Consider the following 19,464-nt stretch of genomic DNA (forward strand, 5'->3'; position numbering starts at 1 on the left):
AACACGCGATGCACACGGTTCACACGACCCAACAAACACACATTTTGAAAACACAAGCAACACACACGACACCCCGATCACTTATTTTGAATTTGCGCCCCTCAGAAGAGCAGTCACGAGCCGCCACTGAAAATACCACAATATTCCCCCAAAATATTTCATTGTGATTTAAACAACTTACTGTAGTAGTTGTGTTTAGGATTTCAGAATTTCAAAATGCTTTAAAATAAATCACAAATCAACACCCCAACATTCATTACAGCAATACAGTCACTAATGAGTCTTATTATTAAATTACCTCAATATAGCAGCTACCTAAAAATAAACAAGTTAAATATAGTTCATTTACGACTGAGGCATGATTAAGATTTCCTCTAATTACAGAAATGAAGTTCAAATCACATCAAAAAATTATTGGAAAAACAAGAAGCAAGGAAACAAGGTCATGTGAGAACATTTGCATGAACAGCTGTGTAGCCTGTAGTGCAGTGTTCCCTCATGTCTCAGTTCAACTTCATGTTGTCGAGAATTAGCAACACCCCTCCTACCTTCTTGTTAAAAGCGATATGCCAAAATCTAAGGTCAATCTACATCTGCCCCATCTGAGCACATGAGTACAAAAAGCTTTACATGACAGAATTCTCAAACCAAACCGTCACAAAATCCAAAAGGAAACCGATTAAAACAATGACGCACAGTCTGGAAGACACACTCGAGCCCGCCCTGCTCTCAAGAGGTAATGCTGTTCAGACTAACAAGCGGCCCGGAAGGGATTGAGACAGCGTCGACATGAGCAGGTGGGAGGGCTTGAGAACAAAAACGCCATGTTCCCTTTCAGAAGTTTATGCACCTGCTCTAAATGCACATCTATGGTATTAACAAAGCAGTGCACGAAGAGCAGGTCGGGTATTAATGATGTTGTGGGGGAACAAGGTCCGCCCCAACGGGCCTGCTGACAGTTCGAATCCAATTGGCTTGCCCTTCTTCTCTGGTTTTGAGAAACGCAAAGCCACTGGGGTTTGGCATTTAACCACTGACAAAAACTGTTAACATTTAATTCTGAAATGTTAAATGCCATAATACCGCTACATGTGGAAATCTGGCCTCAAATGTTTTTGGGGTAATTTGTCGTTTTTGCTCAAGGTTAGTCCTGTCTTGGTAAAAATGTAAAATGCATGTTTTATACTTGAACTGTAAGTGAATATAACAAATACAGTATGTGACCCAATCTGTAAAAAAAAATATATATTATATAATCACCCTACAACATTCTGTGAAAATATAACCTTGATATTTTTATTATTGACTGAGTAAGGCTGTGTCAAAATCAGTGAGAGAAATCAAACCTTGATGCTCCTATAATTAGATTGAAACTTTAACTTGGATTTCACAGACAAGGTAACATCTTATATGTAGTAGCTGACCAGTTTTCATAATTTATTATATGTTTTACACACATGGACTCTAAGGGGTTAATCACACCAAATGCGCTTTAAACGCTTGGAAACGCAAGGCGCTATGCACTGCCTTTTTAAAAAAGAGCAGTGCGACGCGGCTTTTTATATTGCTAAGCAACCACCGAGTCAGCTGTCTTGTCAATCAAATACTGAAGAGTGAGCGCTCTTTTACTGTTAACTGTCATATTAGCAGAAAGTTTAAAAAGATGACGCTTGCTCTGACCTTGTTTGAGGGTGAGAGGTGCACAAACACGCAGGAGAGAGTGAGCGAGTGGAGTCTGGTTCTTCAAAGCAACTGTAAACTTCCCTTACCAGAACTTTCCCCTCATTCGATTGGACAATGGAAAGACGTGAATGACGTTGGGCGCTTCTCCGCTCTCAGCGCTCCTTCAAAAGCGCTTGCTGCGGCTGGCGGCGAAAACCGCAAGGGGCTCGGCGCGCATAAACAGCGCGCAAACGCTCCCAGCCCATACTGTAGAATATCATTCAAAAAAGGCGCCTGCAACTGCCATAAACGCTTTTGGTGTGATCGACCCCTAAGGGTGTTTTCACACCGGCCTCATTTAGTTTGGTTGAATCGTACCAAAGTGTGAGGCGAGAATGCAGCAATCGAACTCTGGCGTGCACCAAAAGCGGACCAAACAAGCGGACAGAGACCTCCTTGAAGAGGTAGAACTCTAGAGTGTTTATTTTGTTGTAAGAACAAGATCTGAGATAGAACCGACCTAAATGCAAAAGTACTGCACATTTTGGACTCAACCAGCTGCCGTAGTCAGCTGCGCAGTGCATTATTGGATGAGGAAGTGTTTGTTGACTATTGTCTATCACCAATATTAGCACAATGACAGATCGCGGACATACCTGGAGTTGCGAGGAGGTGCGGGCGGAGCCTTAGAAATTCGGTGTCTTCGCCGTTTGTAGTGCATTAAAACGTTGTTTTCAAGACACATTCGCGATTCATTCTGGAAATGAACAGTTTGTCTAGAGCGATGTATACAAAATATGTATAACAACCACAGAGACACAATTACAGCGAGCAGCCGTCTGTCCATGCTTTTTTGCTGTAATTTCCTCCTTTTTGTTTACTTCCGGAGTTACGTTGGAATTTCGCGCACGTTGATCCTGACCAATCGAGAAGCAGTTTAGGAAATACGTTGAAATACATGTGGCCAATGAGTGATGTGGATCTTATCACATGACTGAATTTTGGTTAGTTTCGACTGGTGCGGATCAGAGCAATCAGTGTGGTGTGAAAAGGAACCAAAACTGCTAAAAAAGCTACAATGTATCATTTTTTGCTTTTGGTCTGGACCAAATGAACCGAACTACAGATGTGAAAACACCCTGAGTCAACCTTTGCTTCTTCAAGCAAAAGATCTTGAGGTGTACATAATGATCTTTTTTCCTATAAAAGTGCTTTGTGTACATTGGAAAAATACATACTTATAGGCTCTTGAAGTGGTTATACAACTTCCCTCTCGGGATCTGAATGAAAACTACTCCACTGAGTCATTTAGCAATACCACAGACATTTTAGCAATTTCACGGACATTGACCCACACCCAGAACGGGCACTTGATACTAAACAGCATGTCAGGAGAGCCTGCGAGCAACCAAAAGGGACATTAAAGTATACAAGGGATGCTTACAGAACATTTCATATTTGTTTTATTGTGTTTTTATTCACTGTGCTGTTATAACCATGTAATAACATATTATTAGCATGTAATAACAGTAAAACTTTCATATTTTAAACACAACAAGCGATATAATGAAAAAATGACCCATTTTTGCTTGCACATACCAGGTTCGGGGATGCCAGCAGAAGATCTTCCTTTGCAAGAAGCATCGTCACGTTGCCCACAGGGATAAGCACAGATTTTTCTGATGTCTTCTTTAATTAATAAGAAGTAACATCATTCAAAACTGTCTTTATCCATGCGCTTGCATGTGTGCTCCTCTGGGTGCCGAAGCCAAAGGCACTCTGAATCCGAGGCAATGGAGGAACAAAGACACTACAGGGGTGCAGATTAAGCAGGAAAAGAATGCTTGGCTTTTAAATGAGAGACGTTTATAAAACAAAGCTCTAATCAACCATTTTCCACAGAGCTACATGGTGGCGAGTGAGTTTTACATGGACTTACACATCCACCACAAACACAGACAAAGAGCAGAGGCAGAAAGGCCAAAGGAAGAAACAGTCAACTACACAGAATCGGCATTCCTACCATGGTGACTTTGAGACCGGACCGGCAAGTGCTTTTCCCCTAGAAGACACAACCAGGCAGAGTGAAGGTGTGAGTGAGCGAATGAGAGAAAAGATTGTTGCACTAAATCCATGCACAGGGAAATATCCATAATACTGTGATCTCTGGAAAGGGGGAGGATGCCATTTATTACAAAATTGTCACTCAGAGAAGAGATTAATGTCTAAGTTGTCCTTCCGCTTGGCAAACAATGGCTTTAGACAAAATTAATTAGGTTAGAATGAATCACTATGCAGCTTTCCAAGTGACTGAAGTCGTGCTGAAAGAAATGCGTCACTCGTATGAATACGTTTTGAAAAATGCTGTAATTATTTCTGTGAGCATGAAACGGCATACATTTGAATAACTAGGAAATAAACAGTGAAGAAAAAACAGTTTGAGTACGCCACATTTTATGCACAAAAGTTGCGAAATCCACAATTCAGATAAGGCAGGCAATTCATGCATTAAAATAGCACCGTGATGTCAACATTGAAATGAAAGGGGTCACATTATGCCTAAATACCTTTTCATGGTTGTTTGCTCAAAAAACACATTATATATTTTACATATTTGTTGCACTGCTCGTCTCAGTCGGTCTCAAACGCTCTGTTATTGTTGGCTCTATGAAACAGACTCCTGAAACGCTCTGATTGGTCAAGCAGGTCCAGTCTGTTGTGATTAGTGTTTCGCTCAGAGCATGTGTCGGAAATGTCCCGCCCCGTTACCATTAGGGATGGGACGGTATGAAAATTTCATATCATGATTATAGTGACCAAAGTTATCACGGTTATGAATATTATCATGGTTTTGTTTCAATGAGATGGAAATGTTCAAAAAGAACTGATACACACACTGAAAACATTTGAACAAGTTTTATTTTTTTAAATCACAATTTAATATTTCATGTCCCTGAAATTATTTCTGTGGTAAAAAATAAATAAATGTATCTAATAAGTTTACCTTAAATGAATACTATACATTATCCCTTGAATGCCTTCTTGTGCAAAAAAGTATGTTGCATGTGTGCGCCTGCGTCAAGCTGATTCTGGCTGGACAGTATTTACCACGAGTTTTTAAAATTACGGTAATCAAACAGCGCGGTTGTAATGATAATAAAATTTTAAACAATAATACTAACCGTCAGGCCATTTTATTGTGGTTATTCGTGAAACCAGTAATCGTCCTATCCCTAGTTACCATATTAAATTTACCCAGGAAGCGCACATTGTAGCTTCAGCTTCTTGCATGTATACAGTCCAACTCCAGATTTACCAGTAAGAGTCCAGTTCGAAGTGGTTTTGTCATCAATGCAAGTGTCGAGCTTTGTAAGTGTAAATGCCAAAATTCTTTACCATACATCACTAAATCAACTGCTCTTTCAACACAATCTCAAAGCAATTCGTACCTATTTTACAAGGTGGCTTATTCATATAAATTCGTACGCCCACATGTGTATCATTTTCTTTTGCCCTTGTGACGTTGGGCTTAGGGGCGGGGTTTCATTATTGTTTTTTGTACGATTCACTTTATATGAATTAATACAAATTAGCCAACTCCTAAAAACATACGAATTCATATGAGATCAGGCTAGCTCTTGTGTTGACTTCTCTAAAGCAGCTTAACTCTTTCCCCGCCATTGACGAGTTTTTCCGGCAATCCGTATTTCTGCTATTATCCAAAAGAGTGGCGCTCTTACACAACCTGGGAATTTTACCCTAAGGGCAAACAGTTTAAACTCTGTGTAGGTTTTGATCATCGCTCTAAATCTGATCTCTATCAAAAGTCCTACACAAAAACTCAATGATCTCAGCTTTTTGCTAAACATTTGGTATTTTTGTAGCCTGGTTGAAACCAGACCATTCTGGTCTGACAAAGCTTCATAGACAAATCATTTACAAAGGGGCGTCACCAACGGACGTATATCCAATGCCTCTGTGTCCAATTGAAAAGACCTAAAACCAATCACAGCGATGAAGGAGATGACGTTTGAAAAGCTATATCAGACTTTTGCTGCATCCAGTCGGTAAGACAGCGATAAAATCTTTTTTAGATATGAAGGCTTCGAGTGTTGTTCTTTGATCGGGGTTTAAACGAAAAGGAAAAGTTTAAATTGCTTAAAACAGACGCGATAGCTGATTCGAACGAGTGATGTTCCACGGCGGCATCCATCTTTGTATTGTACAAAATCTGCTTCACCGTCGCTGTGCTGTCGTCATTTTGTAAAGCCCGCCCCAACGTTTCTGATTGGTGCTGCAATTTCACTGCATTAGAAATGGGCTTGAATGGCCTCTTTGCCAGACTACTTGCAAAGCAAATCTAAATTTGCCAGAAGTTGTCTGGGTTTTCCCAGGCTAGTATTTTTTAAGAAACCTACTCATATTTAAGAGGTGATACAAATGAAGGTAGTTTGAAAGCAGAGGGTCTGTTCGTTCATTTGATATATTGTATGTTTATATATTTAAAGAAGAACATTTTCTGGAAGGCATTAAACTTTTGTGAAAATCATAAAAAATGCTGGCTACTTTAAAAAAAAACACTGGCGGGGAAAAAGTTAAGGGGAGGTTTACATTCACGTTTTTTGTGCGTACAAGCACGTTATGTTAAATGTAGACGCATGGAAAGCGCGCTCAAATAGATGGCAATGCGGTCGCGACACACTCTTGTTTTCCAGCAATGTTGGCGTCGCAGCAAATTGAAAATATTTAAACTTTTCAGAATGCCATGTCCGCAATGCAGGTCATGTGATAAGAACTAACCAATCAGCTTCAGCCTTTAAGTATCAACATTGGGTGATGTAAACATTGGATTATTCCATATTAACTCAAGATGGAGGAACAAACTGTCAAGTTTAACATAAATAGAAGAAACAATGCATGGAGACACATTACTGAATCTATGAAAAGTGCGGCTTAATGTTGCTTAACAATGGCACAGCCGCCCAATCGGGTTGGAAAGGAGGAAAGTGGTGCAGTCGCTTTTTGCGTGTGGTTTTAGGCGTGAAATGTAAAGCACCCCTATTGTGTATTGTTCAGTGTCTCTTTGTACCACGTCTTTGACTACGTTTTTTTTTTTTCATTTTAGTGGCACAGGATAACTGTCAGAGTCGGAGAGGCCTGTAATCTGCTCCTAGCTTATGGCAGGATAATAGTTGACTTCAGTATTCACATCAAATCTGATGTGGCAGAAAAATTCAATTTCACCAGAATCACTCTGAGTTATGGTGGCAACACCCTCTTACTTTTATTATCAACATCTGCTAAGCCACCTACCGTATGGCAATACATTCAATATATCTGATTTTATCAAAGTGAAGCTTCCATTTCGCTAACTAAAGCTCCTACACGGCTTTATGAGTTTTCTTTAGAAGCTTTAAGTTTTGGCTAACGCTGTCCCTTCTAGTGATTAAAAATGAAGAAAGAGACCAGGTGAGATATAGAAAAAAGAAACGTGATGAAAGGCTACAGAAAAGTAGCAAACAGTAATGCGCTGTAACCACAGGCTAGGAGAGGTGTACTGCTTTGATCCATCATTATTGATTAAATATCAGACTTTTTTCACCCTCAGAAGCTCAGTGAAGGAGTAGGTTTCAATTTCTCTGTGAGATTTAAACTGCAGAGGCACAGCATGGTCCTGAAACCCACTCTGGCTGACCTTGTATCTCTGTAAATGGTCACCATTCTATGAGGGGTTAATACTTGAAATCTCTGAGGTGCTGGAGTTTTGATTTATGAACGCCGCATTAGATTCAATGTTGTTTATAAAGTAATGACTGTACTGGATTTTTATTAAACATCTGTCTTTGTTTTTTATTATCATTGTTGACATGCACTAAATTTTAGAGTTGTTTAATGCTCTGTTGGGTGTAAAAGTACAATCTGTGACTCACCGAACTATAAAGCCATGTAATGCACAATGAAAACGAATGCTTACTGCAACATGATCACAATTTTCTGCAACTACTCATTTGAAACATTTCGTTTTAAGGAAGGTTTCGTCTATTTGTATCTATTTAAACAGACAGGACATAGAGGTGTGTAAAAGAACGATCTAAAATGTTGCAAGCCAAATCTAAAATTGTGTCGCTTATAGACGGTTTCATCGGAAGCATGTGTGCTGATACGATACACGTGTGGATCCGAACTTTACTTCCGGTTTCGTTTTTTTTAATGGTCTGACTGTTGGTAAACTGATCGCTTGAACAAATGCCTCGTCAAAAATTACGAATGTTTTGGTTTCCTAGGTAATCTTTGTGTTGTTTTTTGCTTGTTATATAAATAAACTATGTTTAATAACTTTTTATTTATTCTTAGCGGAGTTTACCGGAACTTACGTGCGGACCACGACAGCTGCTTGTTTATGTTGTTTCTGCTGAAACCATCTATATGAGCACATTAGCTCAATATGTCACAGCACATTCACAAACCAGCCAACCCAATCTCATAGCAATTCAAAACTATTATAAAACATGCCTAATTTGCATAAATTTGTATGATCTCATTTATACGTTTTAGCACTGCCTTTGCCCCATTGAGGTTGAGTTTCATTTGTGCCTTTTCTGGATAATCCAGCCTGATCTCACGAGAAGTTTGTATCAAATCATAAGAAGTTAATCGTGCAAAATTCTCACGAAAAAACAACAACAATGAAACCTAAACCCGCAACTAACTCCAACCGTCACAGGGGTCAAGGCAAATCGTACCAAAACTTATGAATGTGGTCGTATATATTAGCCAACTCGTAAAATATGTACGAATTCTCGTTAGATAGCGTTGGATAATCGTACGTTTGTGTATGATTCACTTCGTACGTATTTATACAAAATCGAATTAGGTACATTTTCCTGTTAGATCACGTTGAACTAAATCCTCAAGAAAAAAGATTCAGGACAAACGGAAACTTTGTGTCAAACTACCAATTTAGACACATCTCTGGCACAATGGCCAGCCCCCCATTGGCTAAATTAAAATAAATTATATTCCAAAAGAAATATACTGATTAATTTAGGTTCTTATACATTTCAAAATGTTCCTTTGTAAGATACTTTGTAAAACAATTGTTAATCTGGTCATAATATTTGTATTTATCAAAACGTGGTGTTCGGTAAAGTCACTTTTTTATCCAACCGACCAATCATGATAGAGGAGAGGTTGGACAAATACTAAACAGACCAACTGGAACATCTTGCCTTTACTGAACAGCAACATAAAAATGTATATAGCTTAAAGCTATATAGGTAAAAATCAAAGCACTTGATCCGTTATAGACGGTATGATAGACCCTACCCAGTCTCACAAGATTTCGTGATATAGTCACGTAATTTTGTGATTATTTCTTCGTGATATAATCACGAATTTCCGCGTTTTTTCGTGATCGTATAAAGAATTCCTGTTTTCGTGTGATTATCACGTATTGGTTACTCAACTGTTTTGTCCTATTTTCTTACCTTTGTTGCTTTGGTTTAGGGTTAGATTTGGTGCTTGCATTAGAATATTGGTTTATACTATTTTTTTCTGATTTATTTTTTTATATGTCGCCTGGCGTTAGGGTTGGAGTTGGGTTTGGTTGTCATTTTATGTCAATCTAACCCTAAACCGAAGCGACAATGGCAAGAAAATAGGACAAAACAGTTGAGTAACCAATACGTGATAATCACACGAAAACAGGAATTCGTTATAAACGAATAATATCACGAAAAAAAGAATAAAAAATTATATAAATAAATTTCATGAGACTGGGCTGGATAGACCAGTCTAACCACCCAAGCTTTGCTAATTTTACTCTTTCTGTAACAAAAGGTTTATGAGGTACTAGGAATTGTACCTTAATGTTAAAAGTAAGATTAAAGTCATCTATAAAGGGCCATTCAATCTTAAAAAACATAAAAAACTCCAAAAGCGTGTTTAATGGGGTCCTATCTGACCCTGCACAGCCTGAATGCCAGATGCTGCGGGGCGCTTGTATAGAACGACACCTGTCTGACATTTTTGCAGGGCTGTGGCTGTTTGAATTAGAGAACTGCTAGGCAAGAATTGCAATAGAGATGGAAACAGCCAATGAGTCGAGGCACCACAAAGATGTCACAGAGGTGCTGACAGAACTGTGTGTGCTCCAGCTGCCCACCAGATTCATTCTCTATCCACGACAGCAGTCAATGTTCACTGAGATTTTCATTTAGATTGTGACCCTATGTAAACAGTTATACCTCTGCCAGAGGACGCTGCTTTTGGGAAGAAGACATTACTTTTACATTACTTTTACTCTGCATCACACCCTTTGGTCAATATATAGACTACTTATTTGTGATCATTTAAAAATGTTATAACTTTGCATTTGTTTGTCATCTACTAACCCTGGGAATTAATTTACTACAATAATTATGAATTCATGAGTTCATCTAGTGGTGAGATTGCGAATTGCATCCATCACCCCTCAATTTCAAAACGCATATGGTAGCCGCCACAGGACAAACATGTAGTGACAAAACCATAGACAGTAAAAGAAATGGACACAGCGACTTCATTGGATTCAACGGAGACAAGTGAAGTCAATTAGAAGCACACACTTCCTGGTGGTCGAGCGTACTGTGCAGACTCAAACTGAGCTTGATAACGTAGATGTTACGTGAGCGACCTGTCTAACAATTGTAAGTCTTCTAATAGCTGTGCCAAGAGAATCTGAATAACCCATAGACAGTAAAAGAAACGTTGTTGAACAATTTTGTCCTGTTGCTTTTATGGACTCTCTATGGGCTTCTCCCTTGACTTTATGCGTCCACATCCACCCGATTGCCTAATAGACAGTAAAAGATTGCCTGGGAGCTTCTCTTCCTGTCCATATGGTAATTTCTCTGCTGTGCAACAGAGAGTCGCAGGTTATGATGCAATCGTTAGCCTGTTTTTACAAAAACTGCTTCTACTGGGCCATAACGTAAGATACAAGGTAATGGAGCATTTTATACATTTTCGTGTTTCTTTAGAAATAAGTAATGGACAAATGGAGTCTTTAAACGCATCAGATGTAAAGTTATTCACTGTCAAAGTCACGCCAAAATGAATGGGAGTCAATGGAATGCTAACAGCAGGTGGGGGTCCGCTAATCAATGGCTACTGTAGAAACATGACGGTGACCTCCATGTAAGGAGACTGGCGGTGTATGGAGATAAAAAAGGCTCATTCTAAGATAATAAAAACAATACAGTTCATGTAAGGACTTTATACACCACTGATAATATAGTTATGTAGATTATATAAAATTTCTGTCAAGATCCTTCTAAAAGTTATACAACGCACTTTTAAGTACTTTAAAAGTTTATTTTTAAACAACTTTAATTGGTGTATTTGGTATAATACAATGTGTTTGTGTAATTTATGGTTAAAATTCACATTATTTTCCACATACCATACATTTTTGATGCTCCAGATATCCTGCCTTCCTCAAACACTGATTTTGTACAAAGCTCATCGATCTTAAAAAGCACTGTGTCCCTGATTGGCCAGCTAATCTGTCGTTGTGATTGGCCTGAATACCTCTGACGTCAGCCGGAAATGTTGTAATCCAAGAAAAGACGATCAGTGTTCGGGAAAGTTACTTTTAAAAGTAATGCATTACAATATTAAGTTACTCCCCAAAAAAGTAACTAATTGCATTACTTAGTTACTTTTCATGGAAAGTAATGCTTGCGATGACTTTTAAGTTATTTTGCATTACTTTTTCTTACTTGGCTGAGGCTTGATCTCTTTCTGGCCTTGCAGGTGTTTTTATGATCACAAAAATGTCAAGCTCTTGCCTGCCATCTCTGTTTCTGACTCAAACGGTTCCCGCTCAGGCACACAGAGTACGTAATTCTACGTTAATATGTTTTAGTTTAATTCGGTACATTATTTTATTTTAAAATTGAATTACTGAAAAGTAACTTTACTTTTTGTAAAAGTAGCTCAAATATACATTTATAAAGTAATGCGTTACTTTACTCGTTACTTCAGAAAAGTAATATTATTACGTAATGCGCGTTACTTGTAATGCGTTATCCCCATCACTGGAGACGATAACTTGCGTCATCATTTACTTTGGGGTTTGTACCTTTTGCATATCGTTAACATGTAATAATACACACTTACACACCAAAAGATGTGTAAAATCGTGAATCGGATAATTTGTGCTCTTTAAATACAAATATAAGGGGTTAAAAAGCTGGATCAAGTGTGGGAGCAGCTTCCTTTACAAAAATGAACCATGGTTTTACAAATAAAATAAAACACACTGTAAAAAGTTGGATCAACTAAATTATATATGAATTATATGAACTTATATGAATACCTTGCGAAAAATTTTAAAACTTACATTTTTTAGGTGTTAACTTTTTTACAGTGCATGGTTAAATCAGTTACCACAAATTAACTATGGTTTTGCTGAAGTAACCGTATTTTACTATTATGATAATCTATCATGATTTTACTATGGTAATCACTATGGGTTGGTTGACGAGATAAAATAAAGAAACGTAACTAAATAAAATGTTATTTATAAGAAAGTATGAGTACATTTTATTATTGGTTTTAGACCTGAATAGTTAAACACTCCCTAATTCTTCTTGATCTGTCCTTGACAATTGTTGAATTCTAATGCACTCTGCCCTGTAAAAAAATGTGCTGTAATTACGCAGCTGGTTGCCAGTAACTTACTGTAGAAGATAAAGAAAAGAAAATGTTTCATGTTCATTTAACTTTGAACAAACTGTTGCCAGTAAATAACATAAATGTAAAATTTACAGTAAATTACTGGCAGCTAGTTGCCAGTAATACCCAGTAATACTGTAATTTCTACAGACATTTTTTACAGTGTGGATAAAAGTGTCTGCCAAATGCATAAATGTAAATGTAAGATCTGGGGAAACAAATGCACATTTTTACCCTACAGGAAAAGCAAGAAATTCATGTGGAGAGACTGCAAGACGATCTTTTACGCAAGTTAACACTAAATGACCTACCATCAGTTTGAAAAAACACCACTATCTCTGTGAACATGCAGAGAACTCGTGCACCGCACATTTCTCTGACACCCCCACAGTGCTGTGAACAGAGCACAAGCGACCAAAACCAAGCCGGTCTCACTGCAGTCAGTTAAAAAACACAGCTTGTTATTTATGAGTTTCGTTTGTCTGTGCATCACTGTCCTAAGTATCTAAAATCAACACTTGCTGCGAAAAGCACTCGGGTAGAGTAATAACTCACATTAATTAAACATCCCGCACAGCGGCTCACTCGCAGGGGGCTTTTTGTTCCCGAGCACAGAGGTTCACTGCCATTAGCATATTAACAAATCAAACCAAGTCCCATCCGGGTCTGTATGTGTATGTACCTGTAAAGTGGAGGAGAAGCTGGTGTGCCTGTATGATGTAATCGTTAGTATTGTTGGATTCATAAATGCATTTTTTTTGTAGTTCCTATATCGTCTGTCTCTCCTTTCCTGATTTTTTATGCTCCTCCCACTTTTCTCTGATAGGTTCTGCTGATTTATGCCATTAATAAACATCACTGATGACTCCCGTTTCTTGATTGGTCAGTGGGAGGCTGAGTAGCAGCGAAACCCCGCTGACATCACATGTTACTGAGAGTCTTAATCTGTTCCCTCATAGGTCAGTAGTCAGGGCACTGATCATGGATATTTATTAAAGAGTTGTAACAATTATTTCAGTACACAGACACGTTTTTTTTTCTTTAAAAAAACCACAATGCAACACAAAAACCCCAGAGGGTTGAGATGCATTTTCGAAAATGTATGATGGTTAGACAAATATGGAACATAATCTGGAACATAATCTTTTAAATGTCTTCTTGCCTTTTAACTGTTTGTATTTTAGAAAGCTAGTTTACAAAGATCTGTATTTTTTAAGGTAGATATGTGTTTGTTAGTTATTTTGTCCTTGTCCCTCTCTAATTTATTTGTTTTCTTTAATTAAAATGTGATGGCTATTATTGGCCAGCCGGGAGATGTAGAAAGTACAAGAATCAAATGTCAAAGGACCCAGTGCCCAAATCCATGGAAACTGGGATGTTTTATGAGAGCGTTTCTAGACAGCAGACACAACAAAAACTTTGTCTTGTAAGAATTCAATGAAAGTTAATTAAATTAAGGCACTTGGATTGTGATGATTCCTTGTAGTTAGAAAAGCACAGTGTGAATCCGGCGGTAGTCTTCTGCATACTAAACATAAGCAGTTTAATTGGGCATGTTTCCTTGCTGATATATTCGGGGTGTAGTGCGTATTTACCATACTAATTATATTTGCAGAAATGTTACGCTGTCTATTGTAACAAATAAAGCGCCAACAAGTTTAACAATCTAAAATAAACATGCATGACATACTTCAGTAACTACAGTACTAGGAATATACATTACTAATAAATGTGTTTTGAATAAAAATCTAAAATAATAATAATAAAAACTGTTACATTAACATGTTTTATTATTATGTATCATATGTACTACCAGGTGACTTTGAATTATAGTGTTAATACAGTTAAAAAAGATTAAAGTTCAAAATCTTTTCTATTGCAATCACCACCTATAATGCAGACATCCAAGGCAGATAACAAAAATGGCAACACTTATCACAACTATCACAAAGTAATTATTAAAAAAGTCAAGTGTAGGTTTGAGTTCTTGCTTGAAATTTTGATTAAAAGTAAGCTACTGCCGCTAGAGGACACTAAGAGGCTGTTTACACTTGGCATTAACATGCATTTTGATCAATCGGATCACAAGTGGACGACGTTAATGCCAGGTGTGAACGGTGTTCAAAACGTTTTGAGCTCGTCCACTTTCGACCACTTTCAACCACATCCAGAGGTAGTCGAAACCACTTTCGATCGGATTGCTTTTGTAGTGTAAACGCACATGTGGTTGACTGCCGTCTCTCCACCCATTTATGTAATCTGAGGTACTAAACACAATGTTTTTACGTCTTTTCTGACTTCTGGCTTGAACACACAGTGAACAGTGCTATTTTTAGCCTTTCATTGATAAAACTAAAGCTCTGTAGTTTCGTTTGGAAAGCGTGTGAAAGTTGCGAAATCTTATTTCATCAATTGCGCTGAAAATTCAGAGAAAACACTAACATATACACGTACAAAACATTGTGCAGTATGTTTACTTGCTAAACAAGCAGTGGACTCTGACATAATATTAGTTGCGTCCATATAAACTCATAATTACTCCCGCTTGCGTTTGAATGACAGCAGACTCGTCCACCATCTCAACAGACCACCCCCTCACAGTATTCAGGACAGGAGTGGTCAAAAGTGGACAAAAGAGACGGATTTAAATACCAGGTGTAAACGTGATGTGTCTCAGTCATCCACTTATGATCCGATCGGTGAAAACACATCTTAATACCAAGTGTAAACAGCCCCTACTAGAGGACACTAATCCCTACGTCACTTTATGTTGTAATAAGGTCGTTATTTTTGAAGGACAGTCTCGTGTTTTGACAGCACCAACTTCAAAATTTAGTTCTAAAGTCCAGAAGATTAAGGAAAAGTAACTTCCCCTTTCGGATGTCATACTTCTACAACTCAACTGTATAGGACCAAAACTGTTTAGCACTCAAAACAGGACTGAAAACTACCATCTACTGCTTTATGAACAAAAGTAGAGAGTAAAGAAATACTAAAAAAGAAAAACATGCAGAGGGAGGGGGGAGAAAATGAGAAATAATAGGCTTAACGTAATGTGGTGTAATGTGAGATGGCAAATGTTATCCACTGAACTGCATGATCAGATGTTAAAAGGTGCTTTTAATTCCAGGAATCAGAGCTTTTTGCCTGTTGACAAGCTCATTACAGAGGGAAAAAGTGCAGTGGGAGGCATGCAGGATAAAACGATACCGCTGATGACAAAGTCGTTGCTCTGCATACATTTGGACCTGCTGATTTATACCTCTGTTCTTTTCTCAAGGCAAGTCACGATTAGAAAACAGCATGAAAAATGAACAAAAACATGACCTCTCCGAAATCTTTCCCGTCAGCCATCATCAGTTACTGTATGAAACGGGAATGTCATTGAAATATGGGAGCGTCTAAACACACATACAGTACCCTATGTAATGCATGTGTGTCTTAGGTACTATTTTGCCTAAGGGTCCAAAATTTCCTACATTCTTTCCTTTTGTTCCAATCAGTCCTTTCACTAAAAGTAAGGACAAGTTTGATATTATATAAGTTTTTATGCTCATTGTGCAAAAAACTGTCACATCAATCATTTGTCATATTTTTGTTATTGAGTACCTCAAAAAGAACTTGACCACCCCCAATAAGGTCAAGCTAAATCTTACAAATATAATTATCATCTGACTAAATCTCAAATGAAAGATTTTCACATGAGATGTCACGTCTCATGACGAACAGTTTGAATTAAAAGTTGTTTCCACAAAGGAGAGAAACATCAAATTAAAATCTTGACATACTCACTGGGAGATTTAATTGTCCTATCTCAGATGGCCTTTTCATGAACAAAAGGGACAACACAAAAGACATGGTTAAATATTTTTCATTTTTATTACGTATTGCCAGTTGTCTTTTCTTATTTTTATAGTTGCTTTACTCCTGTCTTTTTAATGGCTTTGATAAACCACATTTCTTTATTTGTTGGTATTTTGTTTGTCGTAGGTAGACAACTGAGCTATCGCTGCATGGTGAAAGTATCAACTTGATCAAAATGTAAATTCCTGTAGCTCAAACAACAAGTCTATTTAGTGCAAGTCATGTCAATAATGGGTTAAATTCCTAAGAAACGCATGAACTTTAAAAACATGTAAAGAGTTTGGTTACAAAATGAGATAACTTAATTTTTTAAGATAATTTAAATCAAAACATGTTTTTTATTATGTTATCATGTTTTTGTTGTGCCACTTAGCTGTATTTGTGTAGTTATGAAGGCTTAAATCAAAGCAAGCCAACTGCAGTTTAATTGATATTAATTGGAATGCACAAATCAAGTTATCAAAGTTGAAAAAAAAAACAGAGTTATCTGGTCTTACTCTTCTAACTCTTCATGTGCACCTTGAATGTGATCTAAGTAACTTCGGATATAAACATCTTCCAAATGCATAAATGTTCATGAGAGAAATCCCCTCTCAAGTTTTTTTAACACCTTTACGTTCCTCTATAAACAACATGCACAGGGACACAGAAAACCACAAAGTATTAATGGTGCTTTATCTAGCTGAAACCCACAAGACTAGCAGTGGAGCAGTTCACAGAAGCTGTGATTACAAAAGCAATAGGAAGCGAAGGAAAGATAAGTCAAAGCCATAATTTAGATAATGAAAACAATAAAAACATCCAAACCATGAATGGAACTAGCAAGGCGCAAAAGCTTAATTGCCGACTTAAACGCCCATGAATAGAAAAGCTATTCTGAAGGGGAAAGTGAAAAAACATTTGTGTTTAGCGTTAATTAGGACCTATAAAGTTGAATATATTAAAATACTTAGCCCGACGCGTAGCGCAGTGGAATGAAACGCATAAAGGTGACACGTAGTGTGATGCAAGACACTGAAAAACTGTGCTGTGTCTAGCGCATGTCAAGAACGTGTCTACAACCTCTAAGAGTGGGATATATTGTATATCAGTCCATATGGGATTAAAATGAAATAAAATTTTCATTTGAATTTTTTTTAATTTTAATTAATTGTAATTTTATGGCGAATATATACAGTATTCACTTTTTTTGAAAAACAAATAAAGTATTTAAATCGACTTAAAGGGGACATTTCACAAGACTTTTTTTTAGATACTTTAACTTACGCGTGAAAGGGTTGATTTTAAAAATATATATATTCTAAATAAAAAGCAATAGCGCAAGTTTAGTAAAATTGTTTTATTGAGACTATAAAAAATTATCCTGCATCCATTTTAAGGTGTGCCAGCTGCCACTGTGGGTGGCACCGGCACACAATGGCACGCCCGTAGCTACGCCACTGGGCTGCACGGTATTGATGAAATATGCTATTGACTGTTTCGATACAGATATTTCTTTCGATAAATCGCTTTCTTAGAGAAATGCGTTTTCCTGGAGTGCCCACGGTCTAGCCAATAGTATAACAGTATAAGACCTACTTGGTGGGTATTTAGTAAGGCCCCTTCTGATTAGTCTAATTTGGACAAACTTAGCATTCAACACACACATGATAGACATGCAACTCTCTGCTATATGGATATCACACATACTGTTATCATTATAACAATAATTTTCCATAGTTTGTTTGATTTTGAGTTAAATTCAAAAATATAAAAAACAGCTAAATCCTGGAGGGACCGGTACTGTATATAGTCAAAAGAAGGTGTTTAAGACCTAATGGAAAGTCTTTTTTTGTTTAAACAATTCAAGTGCACTGTAAAAACGGGCACTGCGCTACTCACAGCAGGGGCTTCGGATCTATAAATGTAATGTTGACCTGTGATGTTTGTGTGCAAAGTGCCCTGCTTTCTAATCAATCCCCGAAGCTAGGCACATAAAGGCATTTTGAAATCAGCCAAAAACAGGACGCACAACATCCCACAGCGATTGTGAAATAAGTGTGCCACGCACACAGGCATTGTGTTTACAAAAGCACACAATGGAGTCAATCAATGCAACTCATAGACGTCAAACATTCCGTCACTAAGCTGCTTGCAAAGTGAGAGTCAGTACCAGATAAGATTCAGTCTGTAGCACTGATACCGGCTTTTAGGGGTCGGATAACATTGCCCCACTCTTGTGTCCAGCCACTCAGTGCAAAACCTGTCCTGAGTTAAACCAGATGGTAATTGCTATAATAATGATATGCCATGAGTATATAAAATAAGTCAGTGTCAGTGTTGCACCATAAAGCCAACAGAAAGCAGAAAGATAAAGTGACTATTAAAAAGAAATGACTGCGTGCATGTTCATACATTATGGGATATTTACACACCCATACGCCACAGTTAAACACACATCATGCATTTTATAGAGCCAATTCATGTGCTTGTATCGCAGTGGTGGAGTGATGCACAGTCTCAGTTGGGATATCCAGCACAATCTTGCACTCATAACCAGCCAGCAAACTGGAGAATTAGTCTGTGCAAACTGCATTCAGTGCCAAATTTGTGCAGATTTACCTGATTTGCATATAACACAGTTTTAGAGAATTGTGGTATGCAGACAGCATATGGGTGATTCTCACGAAACCATTGAAACACCACGGCACTAATGATTTTAGCTTTAAAATGTGTAATATAGTAACATTAAAAAGCATCAGAATTAACACAATACTGTGTTCTACCTTGCACAATGTGTGATTTCAACATAAGAATTTATAATTGTAAATTTTATCTCATTTTCTGCTGAAATTCTCATTACCGCAATGTGTCCGGCTGTGTTTGAACATGCGTTATATTGTAATTTAATTAAATTAACACAAAAATATTAAGAAAAAAAATAAATGGATGTTTTGCTAGACTACTTTAGATGACAGAAAAAATATTTACTGAATATTCATGTATAATAATAATAATGAAGAAAAATTAGGAAAATGATGTGTCCATGCCTAATGTTCTCATCCTCCGCAACATTTTTTGAGAACAGTTTAAGCACACATACAGAATTTTAATAAAGTTTGATTTTGAGTGACCAAGCACATGGACCAGTTACTTCAAGATGGCTACCAGGTAAGATCATTTTTTTACAGTTAATTTGAAATATTGTCTTGTCAGAATGCTTACACGACATTTTGATTA

At 37.4% G+C, this 19,464-nt stretch overlaps 1 protein-coding gene across 6 annotated transcripts in view; it reads right to left on the reverse strand.

The window, feature by feature from the left end:
* The window catches only part of shisa6 (shisa family member 6), a 102,080-nt gene that overhangs the window by 32,858 nt on the left and 49,758 nt on the right, over nucleotides 1-19,464 (reverse strand). For 2 of the 6 annotated variants that reach the window (XM_055175932.2, XM_055175931.2), the window contains exon 5: nucleotides 3,686-3,724. The exons of the other annotated variants lie outside the window; for them this stretch is intronic. In XM_055175932.2, the coding sequence (XP_055031907.1) occupies nucleotides 3,686-3,724 (39 nt within the window). The remainder of the gene's footprint in view (nucleotides 1-3,685; nucleotides 3,725-19,464) is intronic. 6 annotated transcript variants of the gene reach the window in all.

This window comes from Misgurnus anguillicaudatus, chromosome 4 (genome assembly GCF_027580225.2).
Source record: "Misgurnus anguillicaudatus chromosome 4, ASM2758022v2, whole genome shotgun sequence".
NCBI lineage: Eukaryota > Metazoa > Chordata > Actinopteri > Cypriniformes > Cobitidae > Misgurnus > Misgurnus anguillicaudatus.